The sequence below is a fragment of the Enoplosus armatus genome, chromosome 8, assembly GCF_043641665.1.
Source record: "Enoplosus armatus isolate fEnoArm2 chromosome 8, fEnoArm2.hap1, whole genome shotgun sequence".
NCBI lineage: Eukaryota > Metazoa > Chordata > Actinopteri > Centrarchiformes > Enoplosidae > Enoplosus > Enoplosus armatus.
Window position 1 is genome coordinate 20,862,710 of NC_092187.1, and position 25,555 is coordinate 20,888,264.

The 25,555-nt window shown below is 41.4% G+C and overlaps 3 protein-coding genes across 4 annotated transcripts; all 3 read left to right on the forward strand.

Moving 5' to 3' along the window:
- Nucleotides 1–3,327: 3,327 nt before the first annotated feature.
- peds1 (plasmanylethanolamine desaturase 1) lies at nt 3,328–5,854 on the forward strand. Its single transcript, XM_070910097.1, has 6 exons — nt 3,328–3,463; nt 4,378–4,497; nt 4,658–4,749; nt 4,888–5,032; nt 5,149–5,361; nt 5,475–5,854. The coding sequence occupies exons 1-6, from the start codon at nt 3,328–3,330 to the stop codon at nt 5,594–5,596; spliced, it is 828 nt and encodes a 275-aa protein (XP_070766198.1). The 3' UTR covers nt 5,597–5,854.
- Nucleotides 5,855–9,774: 3,920 nt separating this feature from the next.
- Nucleotides 9,775–14,430, forward strand: LOC139288710 (ubiquitin-conjugating enzyme E2 variant 1-like). 2 transcript variants are annotated; one of them, XM_070910099.1, is made up of 4 exons: nt 9,775–9,826; nt 10,870–11,015; nt 11,876–12,001; nt 13,028–14,430. In XM_070910099.1, the coding sequence occupies exons 1-4, from the start codon at nt 9,799–9,801 to the stop codon at nt 13,172–13,174; spliced, it is 447 nt and encodes a 148-aa protein (XP_070766200.1). In that variant the 5' UTR covers nt 9,775–9,798; the 3' UTR covers nt 13,175–14,430. The 2 variants fall into 2 exon arrangements, with proteins under 2 accessions (XP_070766200.1, XP_070766199.1); XM_070910098.1 differs by having other exon boundaries at nt 9,798–9,820.
- A 5,489-nt stretch (nt 14,431–19,919) lies between these two features.
- slc52a3-1 (solute carrier family 52 member 3-1) lies at nt 19,920–21,950 on the forward strand. Its single transcript, XM_070910818.1, has 3 exons — nt 19,920–20,926; nt 21,301–21,424; nt 21,738–21,950. Exons 1-3 carry the CDS (start codon nt 19,920–19,922, stop codon nt 21,948–21,950), a joined length of 1,344 nt encoding a protein of 447 aa, XP_070766919.1.
- Nucleotides 21,951–25,555: the final 3,605 nt, after the last annotated feature.

Consider the following 25,555-nt stretch of genomic DNA (forward strand, 5'->3'; position numbering starts at 1 on the left):
GGAATTGACAGGTCTTCCTGTCTCGGGGGGTTTTATTAGAGGCGAGGCGGGGTTTAGCTGGCAGGTGCGTGACGCGCAACCACGAGCCAACCGGACAACCTGTGCTGCTTTTACACGACCTTTACCGCATTCAACTATCTGTGTTTGGACATTATAAAAAAAAAAACTATAAAAATCTCTTTTTTTCCCCTCTTCTTTTTTTGCGAGTGCCATTTGTGACAGTTGGTTGCGACACATACTTTGGGTTGCCGCAGCAGAATAAAGAGGGGGAATGCAACCTTTTCAATAGTTTATCATAAAAGGAAACTAAACCAGAAATAATAAGTGAAAATATAAACCAACAGGCAGCCATTTAAACCAGAGAGCCAGGTGACATCTGTCGTTTGATGACATCCACGCCATCTACAGTCACAACTCAATGTCTCGACAATAATAGAGAAATCCCACACAAACATGTTCATCATCTCATAAGATGCTCATGAAAGCAGCCCTGGACACATCTCCAGACACATGTTTCCCCACAACATTCACAGACTACTTGAAACCAGTCTGATTGTTTTGATGTGTGGTGAAACAAGATGATGCATCCACTCCAATACTGTGTGAGGGTCAGGGTGGGTGTTATGAGAAATGTAGTCAGCCTGGTTAATGTCTAAAACGGTTCACTTTGTTCTCAGTAAGATTTTCTAGAAGTATCTCATGGGCCATTATGATTTTGCTCGCAGAACGTTAAATGTAGCAACAAATACACCACAAACAAGTGATAATAACCTGACACAGTGACCTGGCTCAGGTGCAAAAACAGGCCTTGGACTCATAAACACATTCTCAGGAGGTCTAATGAGCCTAAACGCACACAGGCTGTTCATACCTTGACTCTCAGCTCTGATCACAGATGTGATGTGGATTGAATGCGAGGTCACACTGCCATCTTGTGGTGAACTGCAGGAATGTGCATAAGCGACATAACAACAGGGTTAATATAAATGTTTAGAACATGAGTATCTCTCCATAAACTGTTTCCCCAGAGGTGCAGCCAAAAACGTCATTTTGTTTGGGAATGTCTTCAAAACATTTCTTGAGAAATACGCTCTCTTCCCTTTTACCAGTTGGTTCCCCAGCACATGAAGGCACAGGTGTTACAGTTTATTTTGTAACTCATGAGAATCTGAGACTTTATTGCTGTATTTTTTGGTTTGGATTAACTGCTATCTGCTGTTGATGATCCCACAGATAGGACACACATAGTGCCGGATTAACATGTTAGCCAAATTTGCTGTTTGGCCCCTGCTGACCAACCACTCCCAATCTGTTGTGTTTGTGTCATGCTGCCTCCAAGTTTCAAGCACAGTGACACAGCAGACTACACGTCAGCTTCATTATAAGCCCAGAGACCCAGAAAATCATCAAGACTCATGTGCTGGGACAACACCTTCAAAATAACACGTCTTAAAACCAGATTCTGACACAAAGACCCTCTACAGAACCGGGCCACACGATTAGCTATTATTGCAAACCAACCTTAGCTGATATTGTGATATATTTGTGTATTCCCTAACAAATTTGGAATTTATCAAGTTAACTAAATCAATTGGAACATAGTGAACCTGGGACTTTTGAGACCCCTGGGGGTCATTTGCCATTGCTGTTACTTAAAAGTGAGCGTAGCACAATGTAAAATATACTCTGCAAGTAAAAGTCCTGTAAAGAATAAGCACTCATTATGCAGAATGGCCCCTTTCACGCTGTCAGAGTATTATATATATTTTATTATTACTAATGCCTCCATACCTGAATTGGCCAGTATACTCAGAAGTGCTTGTCGAATAGCCTCTGAAAAAGAACAATATTTACGTAAAAAAAAAAAAAGTAGTGGAGTAGAAGTATATAGTAGGATAAAATAGAAATACTGTACTTACTGTAATTACACAATCCACCACTACAAACAGTGAACTTAAATAGTATTAAGATACTTTTGGCTGGTATAGTGTCTGTTGAGAAGTGTAAGGTAACTAAGTACGTTTACTCAAGTACTGCACTTAATTACAATTTTGAGGCTCTTGTACTTCACTTGAATACACTTCGTTATATATAAGCTTATACAATAAAATGCATTGTTAGAAGCCAGGGGAGTGAATGAGAAACAGTTTTCAGTATTGACCTGTGTTGAAAAGTAATTGCGTGCACACAGGCAAGTACTGTACTTAAGTATAATTCTGAGGTACTTGTACTGTACTTGAGCATCTCCATTTTATGCTACTTTATACTACCTCTAAATATTATTTATTTATTCCACTAATGTTTTAGCTCCATTAAAATGCTCACAGATTATTGCTAATGCTAATGTAAAGTTACACTAACCAACTAATACAGGGGCCACTCTGCCTAATGTGAACTTTCACCTCTGATACTTTTGTGTACATTTTGCTGATAATACTTTCATAGGCTAGTTTTACTTAAGTAAAATTATGAACATAGGACCTTTAGCCTACTTGTAATGGGGTACTTTTACATCAATGTATTACTAATTTTACTTAAAGCGATTTTATTCAACTTTTGCATAATAACAGCAACTGTGGCAACAAGTGGCAGTTACTGGATAAAGATAAATGCTAAAATACAAGGTAACAGTAACAGAAGTAGAGGAGAATCATAAGGTCAGACTCAGTAATGTAAGTCAACTATTAGCTAAACAGCAATATCTACCTAAAGTTAGCTAACATTAGCTGGCTAATGTTAGCCACCATCAGCAACTGGTCATACCAGACCAAGTAAGGCTGTAACTTAGCAACAAAACCCCTGACTGTAACTTAATGAATTGAGCCAGGGTGCGTTTTAATGCTTATGATTTGAACTTTGAATTTGTAGGGGGAAGAATGTGTTTTTTTTTAAGTAATATACTTTCGCTTTAACTTTACCTCACTTGACAACATGTTTCAGTCTTTTCCATAGTTGAAGCTGTAGCATCACAAAATGTGACGGGTGGCAGATGTCGTTGTAACACCTACTCTGGTTTGTATATGTTTCATATCACGTATACACAGAGAGAGAGCTCCATCTACTGTACATCCAGCAGAGGGCTGAGAGCAGAGCGGGCACCAGACAGGACGGGTGGGGTCAGGAAATGCGGTCTTTCCCCTCGCAACCCGCATTGGTCACTCGGCTGCGTGTGGAACATTTTCTCGTCCGGTGATTGGCTGCTGCGCTCAACGACTTGCACTTGATTGGTTGAAAACGTTACGATGTCTGTGGGCTGAGAAGTTGATGATTCCGTTGGTTCCTGGCTGTGAGTAGAGAGATTGAAGGGGCTGGGCCCACAGTGGAGAAATGGCGAGAATGGTTAACGAGAACGGCTGTGAAGTGGAGACACAGAACCCAGAGCCGCAGGGACCGGGCCGGGGTGCGGCCAGATGGGGTCCACAACACGCCGGTGCTCGAGAACTGGCCACTTTGTACTCACCAGGTGAGTCGATCCCCTCAGCTGCTCCGTCTTGTGTGCTTGTTCCCCCGGTCCAAGTGTCCATGAGTGGTGTGATATAACGACAGGCTTTTACGTAGCGTAGTTACCAAGTAACAAACTGGAAAGAAAAACTACTAAAATCATAAACAAGATCGCCGGTTTATCTTCAACTGCTGCAATTAAACGACACCACAACAATCGGCGACAGTTCTGTTTGCCACAGTCACACTTTTGTTGTTACACAATAGGAATCATGTGAGATTGGTTGAATTTGTGCGTGAGTCGCTGTTGTCCTTTGACATTTCGAGCATCAGGCAGAGGTTAGAAGAATCCACTGCTTCTGCTTTAGGCTCAGGAGCCACATTTGGCCATGGAGCTGCCGTGACCTTTCATAACAGTGCTGTTGCTAAGTCAGCCCATAGACTGTGACCCAGAGAGCAATGCTCAACCAGAAACCAATGTGCCAGTCCACCCACCGTCATTCATGCCATTTGAACTTGAATGCAAAAAGTGAAATGCCTTCACGCCTGTTGTACAAATACTTGACGTCTTATCAGTTGAGGACCTCACAAGGATCTGAATCTGACAGCGTTGAGTGTGTGTGGTGATTTTTTTTATCCATTAAGATTGTACCCTTCTTTGAGTTGTAAGACATGGACAGGTATTTCAAGCCCAGCTGCTCTCCAGTCATGTAACAGGCAAAGTGCAGAGGAATGCTCCCTCACTGAGTGTCACTGGCATATTGAAGCATCTGATAATGAATTATGCTGACTAGTCTACCAACCTTTGGACATTTTTGTTTCACATCACATCAAGTCCTATGGACAGGAGACTTAATCTGACTGATGATCTTGACCAGAAAAGTTTCTCAATCATACTAATGTGTCTGCTTGTGTTTGTTTGTTTTTTGTTTTAAGGCAAACGATGTCAAGAATGGATAAGTGTTATCCTCTGCTTCTCTCTCATGGCCTTCAACTTCATTCACCTACTTGCCAATTTCCATCTGGGACATGTGTGGTACATCCTGTTGAGCATTGGTAAGTACTGACTGAAAGATTATGTAATGTTTTGACGTTGTATTGTCAGTGGTCGGTCACTTCTGTGTTTTGTTTTTTTTCCTGAGCTGCAGTGCAAACAAGCGTTGGCTGTTCTCTCATCCTTTTTCTGTGCTACTCTCCTCCTCAAATTCATCTTCAGTGGCAGGAATACTCACCGCAGACTTTGCGTCTGGACTTGTTCACTGGGGGGCTGATACGTGGGGATCTGTGGATCTACCCATCTTTGGCAAGGTAAGAGTCAGTTGCTTTTTTTTCTCTGTTGTTTGTACTCTAAATAATATGTTTTTTGAAAGGAAGATTTTGCGTGCATTTACAGTGTGTGTTATTTCTTGTTTTCCACCCTATTGGACTGTCTGATCTGTCCTGCAGGCCTTTATACGACCATTTAGAGAGCACCACATCGACCCCACAGCCATTACCCGTCACGATTTCATAGAGACCAATGGTGACAACTGCATGCTGACCATAGTCCCTCTAGCAAACATGGCCTTCAACTTCCTCACCCTCTCCCCCGGTGAGTTTTGTATCAACAAACCGAGCCTGACATTTTCTTCCACATGAAAATGCTTTAATCTGATCTAAGCTGCTGAGGTTTCTGTCTCACCCTGTTCCTGTCTCCCTTTTTTGCAGCGGAGATTTACCATATCTACCCCTTGTACTGCTACTGGTTTGCACTAGCAATCTTTGTGACCCTTACCAACCAGATTCACAAGTGGTCACACACTTACTTTGGCCTGCCTCGCTGGGTGGTGTTCCTACAGGACTGCCACATCATCCTTCCCCGCAAGCACCACCGCGTCCATCACGTCTCCCCTCATGAGACATACTTCTGCATCACTACAGGTTCGTCTTAATTTTCCTATTTGTTATATGAAAATCGGCCTGTATGTAGATATAACCTCACAGTTTATGGGATGAGAGTCAGGCAGATTTGTCATTGAGCTTCTTCTCTCCAGGTTGGCTGAACTACCCTCTGGAGAAGCTGGGTTTCTGGAGGAACCTGGAGGATCTCATCCAGGGTGTGACGGGAGAGAAGCCCAGGGCTGACGACCTGAAATGGGCTCACAAAGTCAAGTAATGCTGCAGGCTAACTGCACCCTACCTCAGAAGATGCTGGCTCCGTCCAGGCTTCTCATCCCCTTTTTTGCCTCACTTAAACTGTAATCCATTGGATGAAAAACTAACAAACAATTTCTGATGCCATAGCTTTAAGTCTTGCACATTTTGTCTGTTTCTCAAGAGGAGGGCTCTGTTGATGGATTTTGTTTTTTCATTACTCACTCATGGAGATCATTTCAAATTGCAATATATCCTTAACTCCTCGTATGTCACACACAACTCATCACTTTTTTGAGGTGATTTGCTAAGATGGTATGATCAGATACGTAATTTGCGATGGCTTTCTGGGGAGATTAAACGATTTCCATCACACCAGAAAAGTCAAACAATCCCAAGAAAGAACACTTGAAAGAGTGAACACTCACTTTCTTCTCGTCTAGAGCCACAACTGTTCATTTGAAGAGTCGATAAATCGAGTTATATTTAGCCCTGCTTTATTTTCTCTGGATCTAGTCTTTGCATCTCCACCATTTCAAAGGTGTACTTGATGTGCAAGTAATAAAATTGGATTTAGGCCATGTTATGTGGTAGGGATGGGGCGAAATGAGATTTTTGGAAGCTTTACTGATGTCGATAGCTAAAGAACAAATTGGTTAATTACTGTTACATGTGTTGACTTCTTGCACATTTGGGTTCAGCTGCACACCTTTTTCCAATACTAACCAATGCCCATTGTTGTTTCTAGTAACTTGCTGCAAATGAAGATGCAGCCATGTTTAATAGTTTAGTTTGTCAATGTGAGACAATGACTACAGTTGCTGAGGAAAAGTCAAACTTTAAAGCCAGAATCATCCCACCAGGATGTAGAATGGCAGGTCTGACAGCTCAGAAAAACGGGTTTTAAAGTAAACAAACCAAAAAGAATTAAAAACCAAATTGCTCATATTGCTGTCAGATCCTAAGCTGATTGGAATTTGTTATTTTCTGGATGTTATCTGGCCATTGAAACAGTTTGTATTTTTTAATCTTTGATGACACACAGGAGATGGGTAATTTTCAGTAACTTGATCTGAAAAAGTCAAATTGAAATGTGTGTAACTGTAGTCGGCGTTGATGCTAGGCCATAAGAAAAGCTGGGCAAATGCACATGTATCATGCTGTTGTTCTGCTGAGTCCGTCTGGCCCCACTAACTAGTCTTTTCAGATGATCATGTGTCCTCTGTGAAAAGCATTTTTAGTTTTTATTTGACTCCTGGTAAACAGACAGGTTTGCAAGAAAGAGGCTCATGCAGTTTTTGTCAAGCTGCCTTACACACCACAGATGCAGTACTGGTGTCTTTTCTGTTGTTTTTTTTGCTTTATTTGCTGCACTTCTTTGTGTTGTTGCAATGGTAAATCTGTCTTTCTGGGATTTGTGTCTCGGCTAATCGGACACAGATACTCTTTATCATGTGCCAACTGTATGTGACATTGTTTTCACTCTTCTTGCTACTCTTTTGTATTGTGGGAAGGAACAGTCGGTAACATTCCCTGTCAGTAATGTTGCCACCGTGTACCGTCTTGGTAACCGTGACAAGCAGACTTGGTGATGTTACAAGGGCTTTGGTGAAGGCTGACGATCCAGGAATTTCTTCACCCCTATAGATGAGATTATGTAATTAATCAATTGGTTGAAAGTTTTTTAAAATGCTTTAGTCAGTCATTTGTAAATGTATTGTACAGCGATTAACTATGCAGTGTAATAAGAGGCCCTTAACTATATGTCTTAACTCATCCGATTAGGTTAAAATGCCTTTCTTTTTCTAATTGTTTACACATATTTACTAAGTTGGAAAACTGGAGCTCAAAATTTTAGCTACTTGCATGACAAAATTACTTTTACTAATTAAGATGTCACTTACACTGACGTAAGAATGCGTGCATGCATACAGCATGTCAGCTTGTGCAAGCAATATACTGGGTCACCAGCTTTCCTCTGAGTTTGTGTAAAGCAGACTCTGACTCGGGAGGATTCTGCTCGCTTCAGATTAAATTAATTGTACTGCTTTCAAAAGATGACCCCAAATTTTGACCAGATGCTCCCAGATATGAACCACCAAAATGTTATGTTCATTCCAAGGAAAGCCTGGCAGAATTATTAAGCTTCTGGTGTTACACTCAAAGTAGACAATTTAGTGATAGTAATAGTTAATTTTTAAGCCAAAATACTGTTTTATGTTATGTAATATTCCAGTTTTTGAATCCTTCATACTTGATTATATAAAATGATTCACCATAGGTCAACAGCAGAAGTACACTGCAGATTGCATAGTGCTTGTAGAGTATTGAGCAGTGTTGTGTGCGCTAGGTAGTGTAATATAATGGATGCCTTTATGTGTCACTGCAGCAAAGTTTAAGGCCTGCGTAGAAGTTCTACTCCTAGTTATTTTTGATCAGTATTAGGAAAAATATTGTTTGGGCACTGCTAACTGCAGCCAGTAGACACATTTGAACTGATGAACTTATTTTCTAAATAGAAATTTAGGCGTTGGCTCTACTGGATGTTTCAGCGCTTCAGTAAATTGCTTTTTGTGATGATATAAAAGTAATGACAATTTTAAGGACGTTTTGTATTTGTGTAGTACTGCGAAATACGACAGGAGCTAAGGATAATGGTTAGAAATACTAGACATGACATGCCATAATTAATTTGGAGATTGACAAAACTGACAACTTTGCAATAAAAAATATGTGAGCTCAGAAAGAACTCATACTGTAATTATCTTTGCTTGGAGACAGACTTGCTATAATTGCTATTTATGGCTGTCATAGATGGGAGTCTGGTGGCAAGTATAGATCTAACATGCGTTAACTTATTCGTCATTCTTATTCTTAAGATGATCTCAGGATTGTGGTTACAGTGATAAAAGTGGTTGAAAATGAATTTGTGAAAAAAGAAACCCTCCATTAGTGAAGTTATTTATTAGATAAAAGTTGTTCAAATCACTCATTTCCATCAGATTCTGTTGGCCAAAGTAGCAGAATGATTTCAAATGCATTATAGGTTCTATTGTAGCCATATATCAGTACAGTTAACTTGGCCTCTTGTTGAGGTAGAATTTGTGATTAAGCTATGTTTGGTTTTTCTGCTTAGAGACGATGGGCTTTAATCCGTGGAGTTGAAGAGTATATTTATTATATGTGGTAAACTAAATATTTTCCCCACTGGAAACAATTTTGTGAAAGCAAATAGACTTGTTGGTAAGTGGTGTGGGCAGTCGTCGTTGATATGTTTGACATGCCTTGTTGAATTCACTTTTGTAATGATCCTTGGACTTATGAATTGAATTGCCTTATCCTCTCCCCGATTGATTTACTGTAAATCTAGCCAGCGATATGGGAAAACAATTTATTGACTGACTTTAAATTGCCCTTTGCTTGCCTCTCACTTCCTCTGAGGCAGGACCCATATGGATGTTGTAGTTGGTTACGTACGCCGGTGGTGATGGAGTTTTAGATATCAGAATAATGCCTTGATGCCTTTTTGTTGTCTTCCATTGGGGAGACTTACAGTGTATATATTAAACTGTGTTTATAAATAAACTAAATAAACGGTTGATAATTACTGCCTGTTTTCTCTGATTTCTTTATTTCCTGTCTCTAGTTGTAGCTACATATTCTTAATATTGTTATTTTCCTCCTTATTTACTCTCTCTTTTAGGAGCCTACAGTCAAAGCAGAGGGTCATGTGTTTTTCAAGGACAACATTTTGACATGTCACTGTAAGAAAAGCACAGGTGTAAATAATAAAATTGATTAACAGAGCCGACGTAAATCTTATTAGTGCTCTTTTTTCCTACTACAAGCCAAAATGTCTGCTGTGGAAAAGGCCTATTAATGAAAGTAATTCAATGATGTGCTGGCACCATGGATGTATAAAGAACAACAGCACTTGACATACATGTACTCTTATTTATCTTAATAGTTGTGTTTGTGTATGCTTGTCCTCCTTTCTTCACTCACTTTGAGATGGTTTGTGGAAATGCTGAACGGTTGAATTGAAGTGCAGCATTCGGCTTTTGAAGCAGCCACATCACTTCAGCAGCTCAGCTCACAGAGCCTCTCAGACTGTCAGCCAGCAGTGAACAACAAAGGAAGCGATGCTTTGCGTTTCTCCCTCGCGCACGCACCGTTGGCCACAATGGCAAAGCTACGTGCGCGCTCCCGCTGTGCAGCGACAAGATGGCGGTCGCCGCCGGATCAGGTAAATGTACGAGAGAAATAAATCACCACGAGAAGCTGTCGTTGAATAATCTGCTAACTGAATTTCCATGATGTAACTATCAGGTTCCATAATTAGGTTGATTATCTACTGTTGCAGCTGCTATATGAAAAGATACAAGCTAACGCAAAGGCGGAGCTTTTGAAGAGAATGAATGGGAAGCGATGCTAGTAGCTAAGCTAACGTAAGTTAAGTTAGATAGAAGGGCAGCGAGGTGCTTTATGACTGCCGATAATGAAGTTTCAAGTCGTCTCATAGCCGCGGAATCATTTAACAGCAGTCATCTGCACATATATCGTTGTGTAACTTATTGGCATTCATTTAATAACGTACATTAGCATGGTAATAGTGTCTAGCGCCGACGCCAGTGAACCACAGCACCGCCACCCTAACGTCCGGGTGATGTATCAGCTTATTTGCGACATAAAATTGTTAACTGACTCTGAAAGCGGATGTTTAACAAACCGGGTCCGTAGCGGTAAATGACATCTGTAGATGTTGGTACGTCAACATTCAACGTTCGTGCATGGTTAACCTTAAACTGGGCAACGTCAACAATGACAGTACGTTTTCTGAGACTTCCAGCTAATCAAGAAAACATGATCTACGCTGAGTTTCAGTGAAGGGCTCCCGAGATGCCGGTGAACTGAGCTAAAATCGCTGCACCAGCTGGCAGTGTGACTGTGTTTGTTTGCATGACTCGGTTAACAGTGCAGCACCATCATATCTCACTGCAGAGGCCAAATGATGCAGCATTGTCGAAGCCAGATGCTAAATTAGAGGACATGCAAAACATCTGCCATTATCGAAAGGCTGGTGAAACCTGCTAATCTAAGGCGTTCCTTATGGTCCTGTCTGAGTGTGTGTCTGAGTCATGCCACGGCCATCTCACACCCTGTATAACTGCAAGTCATTGCTCTGGCAGAAGCTCATGCAAATTGACAGTTTGGCAAGTGTGATGGTACCTAAATCCACTTGTCATGTTGTAAGTGTGATCATAACTGTCTGTTGGTGTGTTTGTCCACAAACAGTTAAAGTTCCTCGCAATTTCCGGCTCCTGGAAGAGCTGGAGGAAGGCCAGAAAGGTGTGGGAGATGGAACAGTGAGCTGGGGTCTGGAGGATGACGAGGACATGACCTTAACACGATGGAGAGGGGTGATCCTTGGCCCTCCAAGGGTGAGTGGTGCCATTTTTTTTTTTTTTTTACTTTTCATTGAGGACTGTACAATGAGGATTGAAGTGGCCAAGTGGTCAACAGTCATGTAACCGAAAGGTCTCGGGTTTGATCTGTGCAGCGTGTTTTGTGAGTTTATCAACCAGGACCTATGTGTGATGAAAAGGAAGACAAATCCTAACCACAGACTTTTGCACTAGTTGTACACTGCTGTGAATGAATGCACCAGCTAAGTAAACTGAGGCAGATGGGAAGGGATGGAGCGTAGCGACTTGATGCTACATTAGTTTTGAAATTGAATTTGTAGCAGCAGCACAATAAAACACCTTTTAGTGAAGACGAAATATCACTTAATGTATTATCACAAAATGACAGGAAGCAACAGGTAGCTCATCATGAAGCACAGTCCTCAGAGCACACATCACAGAATTAATTCCTTTATGAAAATCAACGTTTTAGCATTGATTCTTTAGATGCTAAATGTATGAATGACTCAACTGTATGCTGGTAAGATACTCTTGTTTCTCTTAGTTTAGCTTGACTGCCTTTGCTAAGTTAGCACAAGTGCAGCTCAATATGCATAATGTGTATAATGAGACGACACCTCAGTACCTCCAGGACCTTTACAGATGACTGTGGTCATTAATGTATGTCAGACTACAGCTGGCTCAGCAGATTTGTGTTCTCCCAGAGGTTAAACCAACATATTTACTGGTCCTTTGGAACTGGGTAAAATATAGTGACATTTTTAACTGGATATGGAGTATTTTCTCATATTGTTGAATACGTTGAACATTGTGTGCTGTTTGTTGATGTTTGGTGTGCTGTCTACTCACCTCTCCCTACCTGTTTCTGTCCACAGACGAGCTATGAAAACAGGATGTACAATCTGAAGGTTGAATGTGGGCCAGAATACCCAGAGTTACCACCGTTTGTCAGATTTGTGACAAAGATAAACTTGAATGGCGTGCACACCTCCAACGGTGTGGTATGTAAATCTTCTAAACCCTTTGTTGTTATTCTAGTTTGATTACTTGAATTCGGAGGCGGTCAGCCGTCTTTTTGAAATAGATGATAATGCTTTTGATCCTGTTCTTGCTACATTGATGAACATACATTGATATTTTGTACTATCAAAGTTTGTACAAACCCAAAATGAATTGCTTGTGTTGAGGAGCATTTACATTATTTGGGAGTATGTGCATGCAGCACAAAGCATGTTAACACGTTAGTGGCATGTATCCTAAAAGTTAAAAGTGCACACTTTTTATTTTAACTTAACAGCTAGAGTAATATATGTGATGTAAGTCATGTACATCTACATCTTCATACATTTTTGGGCACAGTTTAGTTTAGCAGTTTAGTCCAAATCTGATTGTTGTTTAACTAAAAATGTTGTAATATGACCACTTTCAGGCCAAGAAACTGTACTGTATCCACCTGAAGGAGGTGGTCATATGTCGGTTCCACTCAAACTTTAGTATGTCTACTATTCTCAATTTAGGAGCACAGAAAATGTCATGCAAGGCCAACATGATGACACACACTGTTTTCCATAGAGTGGCAGTGGAGGACATGCGATTTGTTTCACTTCTTTGCAAGTGGTGTTGCTCCCTTTTTAGTTGTTCAAATGCGGTAACGCCCGCCCATTTAATGTTCTCCATTTTCCTAGTGTGCTTCAAAATGGGCGCCAACATCGGCTCTTGGTAACTGTGTAAAACACTTGCAAATTAATGAGGAAAGCCTTATTTAAACATACCACAGATTGAAGTCAAAGTAAATACGTTTAAAAGCAGTTAATTAGTGGGAGGGGCTTATGTGAAAACTTATCTGAACATAAAGGAACCTGTGATTCCACAAGACCTACACCATAAAATATCTTTATTTTAGACAGGAGACGGTTTCTGTTGTGTTTGTGATGTAAACAAATTGTCCTAAAAAAAAAAAGAAAAGAAAACCTACGTGGCAGGATTCAAGGTGTAACGTCACAACTCACTTGTTCTCTGTCCTGCAGGTTGACATGCATGCGGTGACTGCACTGGCCAAGTGGCAGAACTCCTACAGTATCCAGATGGTGCTGCTGGAGCTGCGACGGCTCATGACGTGCAAGGAAAACATGAAGCTTCCTCAGCCACCTGAGGGCCAGATCTACACCAACTGAGCCCCTGCTACTTTTGCCTCCATCTTTCTCTCCCCCTCCCCACCTCCCCACCCAACTCTTCTGTTTTGCTTTCACCTCTTTATCCCCATTCTGCGCCATGTGACATTCCACCTCCTGCTGACACCTTGGCTGAGCACACACACACACACACACACACACACACACACACACACACACACACACACACACACACACACACTTAGACACGCGCACACATGCACACAGCAGAAAACTTAAGTCTACAATAACATATACATGCAAACAAACATACACATATATCTGTACACACACACACACACACATACACATACAGACAGACAGACAGACAGACAGACAGACAGCAGAAGACTTAGTATACAATAACAGATACATGCAAACATATATGCACACACACACACACACACACACACACACACACACACACACACACACACACACACACACACACATATATCTGTATACACACACTTATTGAGCGTCCATGAAAGTCATTCCAGGCACTGGCCCCCCTCCCTCTCCCATCACTGGAGCTCTGGGTGGACTTGATGTGACGAGGCAGGCGGAGTCCTCAGTCCACACCAGACGTGATCATTCGAATACTGTACATGTTACTAATCTTTTTTTATTATTATTTGTTAAAAAATGCAGATTGTACAATAACATAAATAATCTTATTGAGTGTACCTCTTTCGTGTGTTGCCTTTTTGTAACATTTGAAAACAGCCACTTAAACATAAGTGCACACAGTTGACTAGACTTAGTGTGGTTGCTGTTAGTTACAAGAGAGTCGTCTTTCAAGGTGTACATATCAAACCCCGTAATCAAAACACATTAAGATTGGCAAATAATGTGAAGTATGTCTTGTCATGTGGCCAGATGTCTAGTGAAATATGTTCTTCTTGTGTTGACGTGGGCTTACACAGAGTATTTTCTTTTCTTTCAAGCAGTCCTGCAGTAAATACACAACTCAGCAAGGCGCCCGGGAGTGGTCACCTTAGTCACGCATGGCTTTTTCTTTCCTTCTATGTAAGAATTGTCCAAAGTGAACGTTGTGTAGAGTATTTATACCACTATATCTCATCTTAGTATGCATAGTAGCACAGTATGCAAATCTACTGTAGGTCTGCAGAAGTCCCAGTTAAACCATGCTTGAAAATAGAAGTGAAATCAGCTACCTCTTTTGGTCCTGTGTAATTTCAGGGGAGTTCTCGTACTTGTGAAACTGTCTTTGCTACTTCATGTGACAATTTGTTTTAATTTGTTTTACTACACTTCTTTCATAAATATTACTTCATGCATTCGTGTCGTTGTAGATCACTATGTGTTAGTGCTCATGGGTTGCAGGTAGTGAAAGTTTACATGGAGCATTTCTATACAGGGACTTCTCTCCTGTAAGGTGTTTATTTACATAACTTCTGCACTTGAATGACTCTAGTAGATAAAGCAGAAGTATGATGGAAGCTCTCTGACAGATCACTTACAGGCAGAGTTCAACATTTTGGAAAGTGTATTTTATTCGCTTTCTTGCTTTAAATGAGAAGAATGATGCCACTCTCAGGTCTATAAACAGAATATGAAGCTCGAGCCAGCATGTGCTTTTAGCTTAGCTTCGCATAAAGACAGAAACAGCTAAAACAAGCTCACTAATTAGCCTGTTGTGTCTTGTTTAATCTGTACACAGTGACTGGCCTGGCTCAGAAATAGACAGTTTGTGGAATAATTTACCAAAATGTTGAATTATGCCATAAAGACTTTGCTCCCAGTTAAGGTCTTACTGGCTCCACAGCACAGTTTCTACTTATTGCTAACACAAATTTTAGTGGTCGGGTTTGGGTCGAGAGAACTGGTAACAAAAAATATAAATATAATTAACTTAAATGTCCAATACCCTGACTTCAAGATGAGTCAAAAATATTTGTATCTGTTACAGGAAGAGGAAAGAGGGATTCTGTTAAAAAAAATACAATCTTACATTTAGCATAATGCGAGAGAAATGAACAACATGGACACAGGATTAGAACTTGGAAAATGTATTTTTCATTTCACTGTCAATCATCTTTTAAAACCCTCAGTTTTGATGATGTTTTTCGAAAAAAGGGCACACATCCTAATCATGTGCTATCATCATCAGTTTAGGCAATTTTCCCTGAATGAACTTAAAAGACCTCAAACGCTCATCAAGTCTCAAATTTCTCTGCACTTTATTTGATGTTATTTCCTGTCGATCCATCCAATTCCAACAATTATAGACCAATTTCTAAATTACACTTTATTGATAAAATCCTTGAAAAGACCAAATTTCAGGTCAGGTTCAAGACTGTCACAGCACTGAGACAGTCCTTATTAGGATAATGAATAGGGCCGTCACCTTTTCAAAAAATCAAGTTCGGCGTGTAATTTGTTTTTATTTCATTAATTAATTACAATTCAATCCATAAAGCAAAATGTAGCTAAAAGCCGGCAGTGGGACGAGGTTGCTCCACTCATTTCTGGTGACTGGCAGGTGAGTCCTCAGATTTGTTGCAGATTAGACATCCGGTGATGACACTGTCATTTATGTACATGCTAGCAGCAGTATGTTGTTCCCAAACAGTTCTAATTAGAGCCAGATGTGTTTCAGAGGAGAAGTTGCCGGTTCTATCAGAATGCAAGTATCTCCGAGTTCTGACTGACCTTATATTACTGGACTATAATTGCTGATGCATTGATGTGTTCATCACTTATTACTAATGTTGCAGCTGGTAAAGGTGGAGCTTATTATTTACTGCTGGGTAGTTTAATCTATATGAATATATCATAATTTATTACTTGTTATATATTTTGTATTAATAACATAAATCTGTGAAATAGCTATAACTAAAGTTATCAAAGGTAGTGGAGTGAAAAGTACAACATTTGGCTCTGAAATGTAGTGGAGTAGTAGTATAAAATACGTACAAGTACCTCAAAATTGTACCACTGAGGAAAAGGTGATTTAGTTGGTCATGGTTAATCAGCACTCAGCTCTGTCAGCACTAAAAATCACGTGAACTTACCTGTCTGTCTGCTGTCACCTGTCGCTGTCTTGCTGTCGCCAGTCTGTCCTCATGTACATGCATTCTTGTCTTTTATTGCTGCTGATTTGCATGTTTTAGTTGGTGTCTAATAATGCAGCACAATGTTGATATTATTTTGTCCATATTTCTATAATATTAATATCTCCCATTTCATTGCTTTGTATGTCCTGTATGATGTTTTAACATTAATATTCTCTTTTCTTTTTATTATTGCTCTGCATGCTCACAAATGACCTAACCCTTTGCAACATCTGTCCTCAGACTACAGATGAAAAATAGCCTCTTGCGTAACTCTGCAGCATTTACAGCAATGTTTGTTAGTAGCCAATAAAATCAAATAAAATAGGTCAAGCTGATAGTGACTTTTAAGAGCGCCCTCTGCTGGACCACAAGACAAACTACTTCAAATGGCCAGTTGCCCTGTACATTTTGAATTCAAAGAGGTCACTAATGTTCGAATATTGAAATATTGTCCGCATCCTGTTCTCATCCTATATGCTCCCACTCGGTTGCATCATTTGCAGGCATGACCTTCCACTTTTGACACGCAGATGTATACACCGGTGGAGACAATCCCACTTGACTGTTTAACAGTGGTCCACTGTGCAAATATCTTAAATATCAGTGTTTGACTCAAAAGTAATCCAGACGTGTTTCTACCATCTCAGCGACTTTGCCAGAGTTTTCCAGATACTAAATCCATCATACACACACGCTTTCATTTCCTCTCGACTGGATTGTTGCAGTGGTCTCTTAATGGCCGTAAATCAGTTCACAGACTTCAAATTGTACAAAAAGCAGCAGCCAGACTTCTAACACAGATCATATTACTCCCCTTTTAATGTCCTTACACTGGCTGCCGGGTGGTTTTAGAACTGATTTTAAGATCCCCACTCATTACGTTTAAAGCTCTTCATGGGCCCAGATTACATCTCTGAGTTACCTTCTTCCTATCAACCTGCAGTCTGAGGTCCTCAGGCGGGAACCTCCTGGCTGTTGCTAAGGCAACGTTGAGGACTAATGGTAAAGCAATTCACTTCTCAAGGCATCGTGCGTTTCCAGGCGACACAGGACTGACCAGCGACGTGAAAAACTTCATCATTTGCATTAAGTTGAAAGATTGTAAGACTATAAAGGGGACAGAGGTTTTTCTGTCAGGGCACCTGATGAATAAAAAACACTTTCAGGTCAGTTTCTGTTGTCTTAATGAATGTATTTATTAAAGTACTGGCCAGGGAGAAAACAACAAACTTGACAACAAATATTCCACTCACCTACATATACCCACTGAGCAAAGTCATGTAGAGGGGCATCTCTTAGCCATCACGTCTTCTTCCCTATACAACAAAATCCAGTCCGAACCAGTTTCCATCATAGCATACCTCAACAAATTGAGACACCCTGAGGCCTTTTAATCTTCACGATTAAGCAGTCTGAACGTCTTCTCATGTCAGAGTTGATAAAGGTTGCTTTGACCCTTTTGATTTATTCGGCAGAGGATTTAACAGCGGTCCAAAAGTCAGACTTGTAAAATCAGTATCTTCTGGAAACTCACCCGCTCATAAGACTTTCTTATAATTAAACATGCATGTATGTGAGGTTGTGTGGGAATGTATGTGTACATGTATGTACGTACTTGGTGTTTTATTTTGTCCTTTATTGCCTCATGCCTGCCCTTTATAAAGCACTCTGTAATCTGATCTTTTGATAAGTGCCATTGATTATTATTCTAATTATTATATTATTGCAGTGCTAAATGTCACTGACGTGTGCTGACATTACAACAAGAGCACCGTCATGTAGATACACAGAGAAAACTAGTTAGGCAGTGTAAGAAATGATCTAAAGCCTCAAGCTGAATTAAAGTCGAAACAGGGAGGCATCAACACCTGTCTGTCTGACCGGATGATGAGCACAAAGAACTCCAGATCGTGCATACTAAAAGGTTGACAATGATGTTAGATTTCATCACATGTACTAGGTGTACCAACATTAATAACGACTGCATTCCATTTAGGTGAGCCAGTTAAGCAATCGTTATTGTTATTAATTGCACCTGTGCTTCTCCTGCTTCCACAAGTCAAAATGTGGTAAAAGTGTCAACATATCTCTGTGTGTATTAGTCACTTCAGCTCAGACACACGAGCACATGGTGTCTTATTACTGAACAGGAAGGAAGAAGTGGCTCCTTCACTGGATTCATTTTGCAACCGTTTGTTGCACAAGACTCCAGCCCTCCTGTTTAATGTCTGATATGTACAAGTGAACTTCTCACACGCTGCATGTCTCGCCTGAGGCCAGCAGGGGGCGGCGCAGACCCGAACAGTCAAAAACAACAACTGCAGCACATTTTGTTTTTCTGCTGGAGCAGGCAAATGTATGTGAGCAAAAATGTCAAGGGCACCTCGAGGTGTTCCAGCACTGGCTTGACCTAATTAAGAGGTGGGTGCAGTAAAGAAAGCTCAGTGGATATCGACACTGCCCTCTTGTTATCCAGTGGAGCTGATCAACCGCTGGAGTGGACTCTGACCTACCCAGAAGCCATGTGATTCCCATCAGTGTGAGCGTGTGTACGCACAGCCAAAGGAAGTCTGTCGCTAACTTCTATATAAGATGACAGTGAGTCGTATTCAACGCCACCAGGGACTGAAGAAACTTGTAAGTACATTTCCATGTCTAAACTCAGCTTGTTTGCTTGTGGGATCAGTAGTGAGTGTGTAGTAAAAAACATGAGAGTCTGTAGACCACATTTTCCCCTCCATTATCTCAAGTGATGACATTATTTAAAGGCATAATGCTGTTTTTTTCCTTTTTTGAACAAACACAGATATATCATGTGATCAGTCAAACTAATTTTGTGCATCACCATGAGATCCGTGCCAAGAGACAGAGCACGGAGGCCCATATGGTTTGCCGGATTCCTCCACAACGTGTGAAAGGGATGTGAAAATTGTATCAGCAGCTTGAAACATGAGCAGCGTAACTGTGGGTGTGAACTAAAATGACTTTGGTTTTGGTGGTGTGAGTTTCTGTCAGGAGAGACTTGATTTCCCACCGGCTTTCTGTGGAGAAAGACACTCGTCCTTGACTTTGTCACATTAATGCACACGATGTTGTAAGGTTTTACTGATAATGACTAAGGACTGGCCTCAACTGACATTTGTTCTCATGAATTATCAGGGATTAGATATATTTACTGCCTCTGTCAACAGCCTGGGATGTTTCTTTGTCTGTAATGTTGTATATTTTATAGATATTTTAAACTTTTACTTTACTCCATTTCAGAGGGAAGTGTTGTACTTCTTATGCCATTACATTTATTTGGCAGATATAGTTACTTTGCTGCGTAAGAGTACTGGTATATTAATGACATATTCATACTAAAATCACCCAATATTCTCTCAAAAGTGGCTCAGCTGTACGTTTTTGCTTGGTTTTGGTCTGGTGTATGGCATCTTTTTCAAGAGAGACTTGAGACACAATAGAACATGTACAGTCTCTTTCCGTTTCCACATGTAACATTTAAAACCTTACAACTTATTATTTTGGAACAACATACAAGTAAAATAATAAGTTCAATAATAAGTTCCTAACTATTTGTTCAAGGTATGACACACAGCAGAGGTGGAACCATTTGGGGAGACGTCTTCTTCTTCTTCAAGCGTTCTTCAGACTGATCCGGCTGCAGCATGGCTCTGCTCGTCCACATGCTGGCCTGTGCCTTTGGCCTGGGCTCCTGGGTGGCGGTGAACGGTCTGTGGGTGGAACTGCCGCTAATCGTCAACACTCTCCCGGAGGGCTGGGAGCTCCCCTCCTACCTGACCGTCATCATCCAGCTGGCCAACCTGGGACCTCTGCTGGTCACCCTCATGCACAAACTGTGCCCGGGTCGTCTCAAAGAGCATGTTGTCATTTACTCCATCCTCTCCATCGGTGTCCTCTCCTGCATCCTGCTCGCCTTCTTCTGGGACAAGACGACGATAGTGGCCGGGGCATCCCATAGCACCGCCTTCTTCATCATCACCTTCTTCCTCTCCCTGGTGGACTGCACTTCCTCGGTCACCTTTCTGCCTTTCATGATGCAGCTTCCAGCAAAATACGTCACCACGTACTTCATCGGAGAAGGGCTAAGTGGTTTCATCCCTGGCGTAGTCGCTCTGGCACAAGGTGTGGGCATCGCCAAATGTGTCAACTCCTCACAGACTGCAGGAAACCAAACAGGAGGGAACATGTGGTCAATACATACGGAGTATCTTCCTCCCAACTTTTCCACCGAGGTGTTTTTCTTCTTCCTAGCAGCCATGACGTGCATAAGCCTGGCTGCTTTTGTTGCACTGAACAGGCTTCCGCGGGTATACGAGCTGTCCACCGAAAACCTCGTGCCAGACACTGCAGCATCTGTCTGCTCCGGCCTGGAGAACCCTGGAGCAGAGACTGATGGAGAGGGTGTGAAATGCCGGGGTGAGGGGGCAGCCCAGAGCGGGCTTCTGCTGGCCGGTCCAAAACACTCTGTGTACCAGCTGACCTTCATCTACTTTATGGTGGTGTGGGTTAATGTTGCAACCAACGGCCTGCTGCCCTCTGTGCAGACGTACTCCTGCATGCCCTACGGGAACCTGGCCTATCACCTCTCTGCTGCTCTGTCGTCAGTAGCCAACCCACTGGCTGCCACCATTGCAATGTTCTTCCAAAACAGGTACAAATGACTGCTGTATAGATGAAAGGATAGATTCACGAGTCTGTCTTAAAACAATAGCCAGGTGCCCATTTGAACACTGAAACAGGTTTTACTGTAGTTCATACTGGCCTTTTGATCCCTTCCTCGTGCTTTTCCAATGTACGTGATGGGGGACAAGATCCACAGTCCTCGTTCTGTGCACCTCTCATATCACCTATATTGTGAACCTATCCATTAACTTGCTTAATGAATGGGTTTGGCACATAGTTTATGTGTAATAAAAGTCAATCAAACTATCCCTTTGAAAGAGAAGTTGAAAGAACTTTTATCTCTAGGTGGAATCTTAGAAATAACAAAACTGCTGCTGATAATAAACCCTCTTCTGCTTTCAGGTCACTGGTCTTTCTTGGCGTGCTGATGGCGTTGGGGACAGGGTTTGGCAGCTACAACATGGCTATGGCAGCTCTGAGTCCGTGTCCTTTGCTTCAAGGGTCTGTGGTGGGCGAGATGATAATTGTAAGTGAAACACAAACATGTTGTGTAAGAGACGTGTGGCGTAGAAAGACCCAGGAAACATTTCTCAGTGGCTTTATCAGGGAAATATCTGTGGCATGTGTCAAAGTTCAAGTCGTCCTTTACAAAACACCTGAGTATTGAGCAACTCTGCTTACTCTCATAACCGATGATGAGCTAACATGTTCGTGTAGCTGAAGTATCAACATTTGAAACTGATGATGCATGAAATCCTGATTTGTTTTTCAGACAAATACAATGTTAAACATTTCCCAGATTTTCACATGAAGCCCACTTCTTCTTTTACCCTCGCCAGGTGCTCTCATGGCTCTTCTTCACTGGGATGCTGACATATGTCAAAGTAATGGTGGGCGTCATCCTGAGAGACCGGAGCCACAACGCCCTGGTCTGGTGTGGAGCTGCGGCACAGATGGGCTCACTAGTCGGCTCGGTCACCATGTTCCCGCTGGTTAACGTCTACGGACTGTTTCAGTCAGGAGACCTCTGCAACACTAAATGTCCTTTATGACAGTAAGTCTGAGAGCCGAGTACCGAGGAGGCCGGAGACTCTCAGTTCAAAGAATAGTTTGACATTTTGGGAAATAAGCTCGTTCAATTTCTTGCCGAAAGTTAGATGAAAAGATCGATACCACTTTCATATCTGTGCGTAAGTAGAGTACACTCAATTAGCTTAGCTTAGCATCTTCAACTTTGGACAGAAGCAATTAATTCCGACTACTGGCTCTAGCTTAATATTTAGCTGACAAATATGAGACTGGTATGAATGAATCCGGCAACCTCCTTTGAGGTTCTTCTGTCTGCCATCCTTCTGCCTTTTTGTTAAAGTTTTTGAATTTATTTTCTTTCCTTTGCAGCGTTGTGATTTTTAAACCATGTTTGTACTGAACTTTATCAATGTTTGTAATGTAATACACCATGATGGGAAAAGTTATTAACTTGTATAGATATTAAATATAGGAATTCAACAGCAGCCCTTTTCTTCATTCTCACACAGTAGTTTCTTGACAAAAAGTGCATTGCACCAATCATGAAACTGTCAGCTTTTTCACCCACTAGATGGCGCAAGCACACTTCTATATATTAAAACCAGTGACCACAAATCCTTGCCTGTGAAATATGTTTATACTGTGTACATGAAAAAAAACAAGGAGTGAAAATTGATTTTACACATGAATGCTAAAGATTTAATGCTGACATTTATACACCTATTATATGGGATGTTTCCCTTTAAATTTAAACATGCATGTATAAAATGGAAAGCTAATAAAAACAGGTTGTTGATGCATTTTATTGCTGTGAATATGACAGAGAGTCAGTCAGGACATGGACAGCTACATATAGTATTATACTAACAGCTGCAGCTCAGGAAGAATCAGTGGGATGTAATATTGATGTCCAGGTCTTGTGAAATAATGTATAATATTCAGGAAGTGGACAACATAACATCAGTCCTGCAGTAAATATTAACTTTACAAAGCTTAAATAGTTCAGTTCATATTGAATTGTTTGGACTGCATTTATTGTATTGTTTGGTGTACACAGTGATGGAAAGTAACGAAGTAGATGTACTTGAGTACAAGTTTGAGATACATTTACTTGAGTATTTTCTTTTTATGTTACTTTACCCTATAATATGATGATACAATATGATGATGAATACGATGGGCTTTTAAAATACAACACATTGTTAAGATTAAACCCAACAATTTGTCTTGTGACCACCTATGAACCAGGTGTCTGGAGTCAGATGTCTATGCGTTGTTGGTTGTTGGTTGTTGGTTTCATTTAAATATTTCTTTGTGGCCCAAAGAGGTAAAATTATCCAATAATCCAAAGACAGAAAGAGAAGAGAAAAAGTACAAAAAATGAAAACACATTTGTGGGCCAGAGCTTTTAATTCTTCTTCTTTTGTCTCCCATTAATCATCTCACGATGCCCCAAATTTATTTTGTGACCCTATGGAAGAGCCCGACCCCTAGGTTGGAAACCACCGGACAAAAGTACCTGTTTCTAAAGAATATAAACAAAGTCTCCACCTGCTACAGCAGGACAATGCTGCTTACACACTGTTGCATCAGTTGTAAAAGCAATGTATTAATACATCAGTCACAGGTGACATTTTTCTGCTGAACGAGTACAATTACTTCGCTTACTTTTGCTTGTTATGAGTATTTTTACATTGTTGTCTTAGTACTTTGACTTAAATAAAGGATCCGAGTACTTCTTCCACCACTGGGTCTACCTAATATTTTGTCACCACTCTGAAAACTGACCATTATATAGTCTAGTAGACGGTTTCATTTTTAATTAAAGTGACCATTATAAGCTTCACGAAGGGTAGTATTTATTACAGGCCATGTTAATGTTATAGTCCACTTATTGTAATTTATTGTTCACGTGATGCATGTGTGATTCTTGTAATACCTTCTTTCAAATACAGCCTGAAATACTCTCAGTAATAAACCACCAACAGATTAATAAATCTCCAGTGAGTCATAGAAATGGCGGTAACAAACAGAAAGAAAGAGACAACAAACAGCCATGAGAAACCAGACAGACTGATCCTATAATACGTCTGCTCCAAGCCTCCATCATCCCCATCAAAGATGCTGCAGCACATCCTCAGAGGAGGACGGAGGGACGCTGGTCATCCATGGGAACCGCAGAGTGGTTTCCCATCAGCAGCTGTTCCTCCTCTCTGCCCCCTTGCCCTTCAGAAGGAGAGCGAGAGGTTCCCCGGCCCGGAGGAGGAGGAGGAGGAGGGCTCTAATTACTGATGCTCAGCGGGGGCCGATGGCTGTTGCTCCTGCCGCTGGTCACTTGGGAGCTTCCCTGACCCCGACACTGAGTAAAAACAAAAAGATAAGGAAGGCAAAATGGGGCCACAATTAGCCCTATGTAGCCTCCAGGGCACAGGATCAGTGGAGGAGAAGCACAGATGGGACTTTCTCACTTGGATTTGTTGAATCCACATTGCAGTATTGTGTAAGCCATACAGAAATCACTGCAGTCGGTTGTTGATGCAGATTTGAATGAAATCTTAATCAAACAATGCATCCGATTTATTAGTTTTGTCTTGAAACAAAAGATTCGAGCGGCCGTGATAAACCAGGTAGCGTTCACCTGAAGGTTGCACGTAAACGTTGCTCTCCTGTTGTTAACATGACCTTGAGTATTTATGTGTAATCAAAGGGATTTTCTCTAAGCTTCATTAGCTAAATTCCTTGATTGGCTCGGGGCTTTTGTGTCGGGACAAAACAAAGCAGCAAAGAAAAGTGTATCATTTCCCTGCGAGTGTCAGATGGTCCCATCGCTCCTCCAGCTGGTCAGGAGGGGCTGTGGCCACCTGGATGCTGTGTCCCGGTCCTGTGAGATCCTGCAGTCTCCTCTGCCATGTGAAGACTCCACTTACTACGCCACTGAGAGGTCCATCTGCTCAGGACGACACCTCCCAAAGAGCCCCCCACCACCACCTCCACCTCCACCTCCACCACCACAGCTCCCCTCCCTCCAGCCAGCCTCTGTGCCTCTCAGCTAAATGAGCAGCGTGTCAAATGGAAGGAGGATTTACCCTTCCTTTAACTGGATAAGAGAATGAATTCACAGCGCCATGATGCCATGAATGAATGAACCCACCTGCACAGCTGCTGAATCGACAGATATGTCACCTGTGTCTGACTTTGCACGATCGTCTCGCTCTGAGTTCACCGAGTAGCATGTTGCCGTTTGACACGACGTAAAAAGCACGGCCGCCCAAAAGGAAGGGCCTTTCTGTCTTTATTGTTGACAAAGAAATAACAAAACAATGCTCAGAAAGTGTGGAAATTTGCTTGGGTGAACCTGCAGCCCGACAGATTTTGGCAGCTGATGTTCAGGTGAACAGCTTGTGGGTAAACCAATTGCTGATGCATGCAGATAATTCACAGACAGACACAGCTCAGACAGCATCTCTCCCATCAATTTCCACACACACATTTAATAAATGCCGTCCATTTATTTGAAATTGGATGTGACAGCCCTGTGTCATTTCACTGTAGTGTCTCGGAGCAGACAGTGATGCACACGGGCCCACTCCTCGTTTTCTATCAGCAGGTATTGATGTTGCTTTAATGA

Coding starts and splice junctions, on each gene's coding strand:
- peds1 (XM_070910097.1), top strand. CDS start 3,328: ATGGCGAGAATGGTTAACGAGAACGGCTGTGAAGTGGAGACACAGAAC. Junction 4,498..4,657: donor GTACATCCTGTTGAGCATTG/GTAAGTACTGAC, acceptor ATTCATCTTCAG/TGGCAGGAATACTCACCGCA. Junction 4,750..4,887: donor ATCTACCCATCTTTGGCAAG/GTAAGAGTCAGT, acceptor TCTGTCCTGCAG/GCCTTTATACGACCATTTAG.
- LOC139288710 (XM_070910099.1), top strand. CDS start 9,799: ATGGCGGTCGCCGCCGGATCAGGTAAAT. Junction 9,827..10,869: donor CGCCGCCGGATCAGGTAAAT/GTACGAGAGAAA, acceptor GTCCACAAACAG/TTAAAGTTCCTCGCAATTTC. Junction 11,016..11,875: donor TGATCCTTGGCCCTCCAAGG/GTGAGTGGTGCC, acceptor TTCTGTCCACAG/ACGAGCTATGAAAACAGGAT.
- slc52a3-1 (XM_070910818.1), top strand. CDS start 19,920: ATGGCTCTGCTCGTCCACATGCTGGCCTGTGCCTTTGGCCTGGGCTCC. Junction 20,927..21,300: donor GCAATGTTCTTCCAAAACAG/GTACAAATGACT, acceptor TTCTGCTTTCAG/GTCACTGGTCTTTCTTGGCG. Junction 21,425..21,737: donor TGGTGGGCGAGATGATAATT/GTAAGTGAAACA, acceptor TACCCTCGCCAG/GTGCTCTCATGGCTCTTCTT.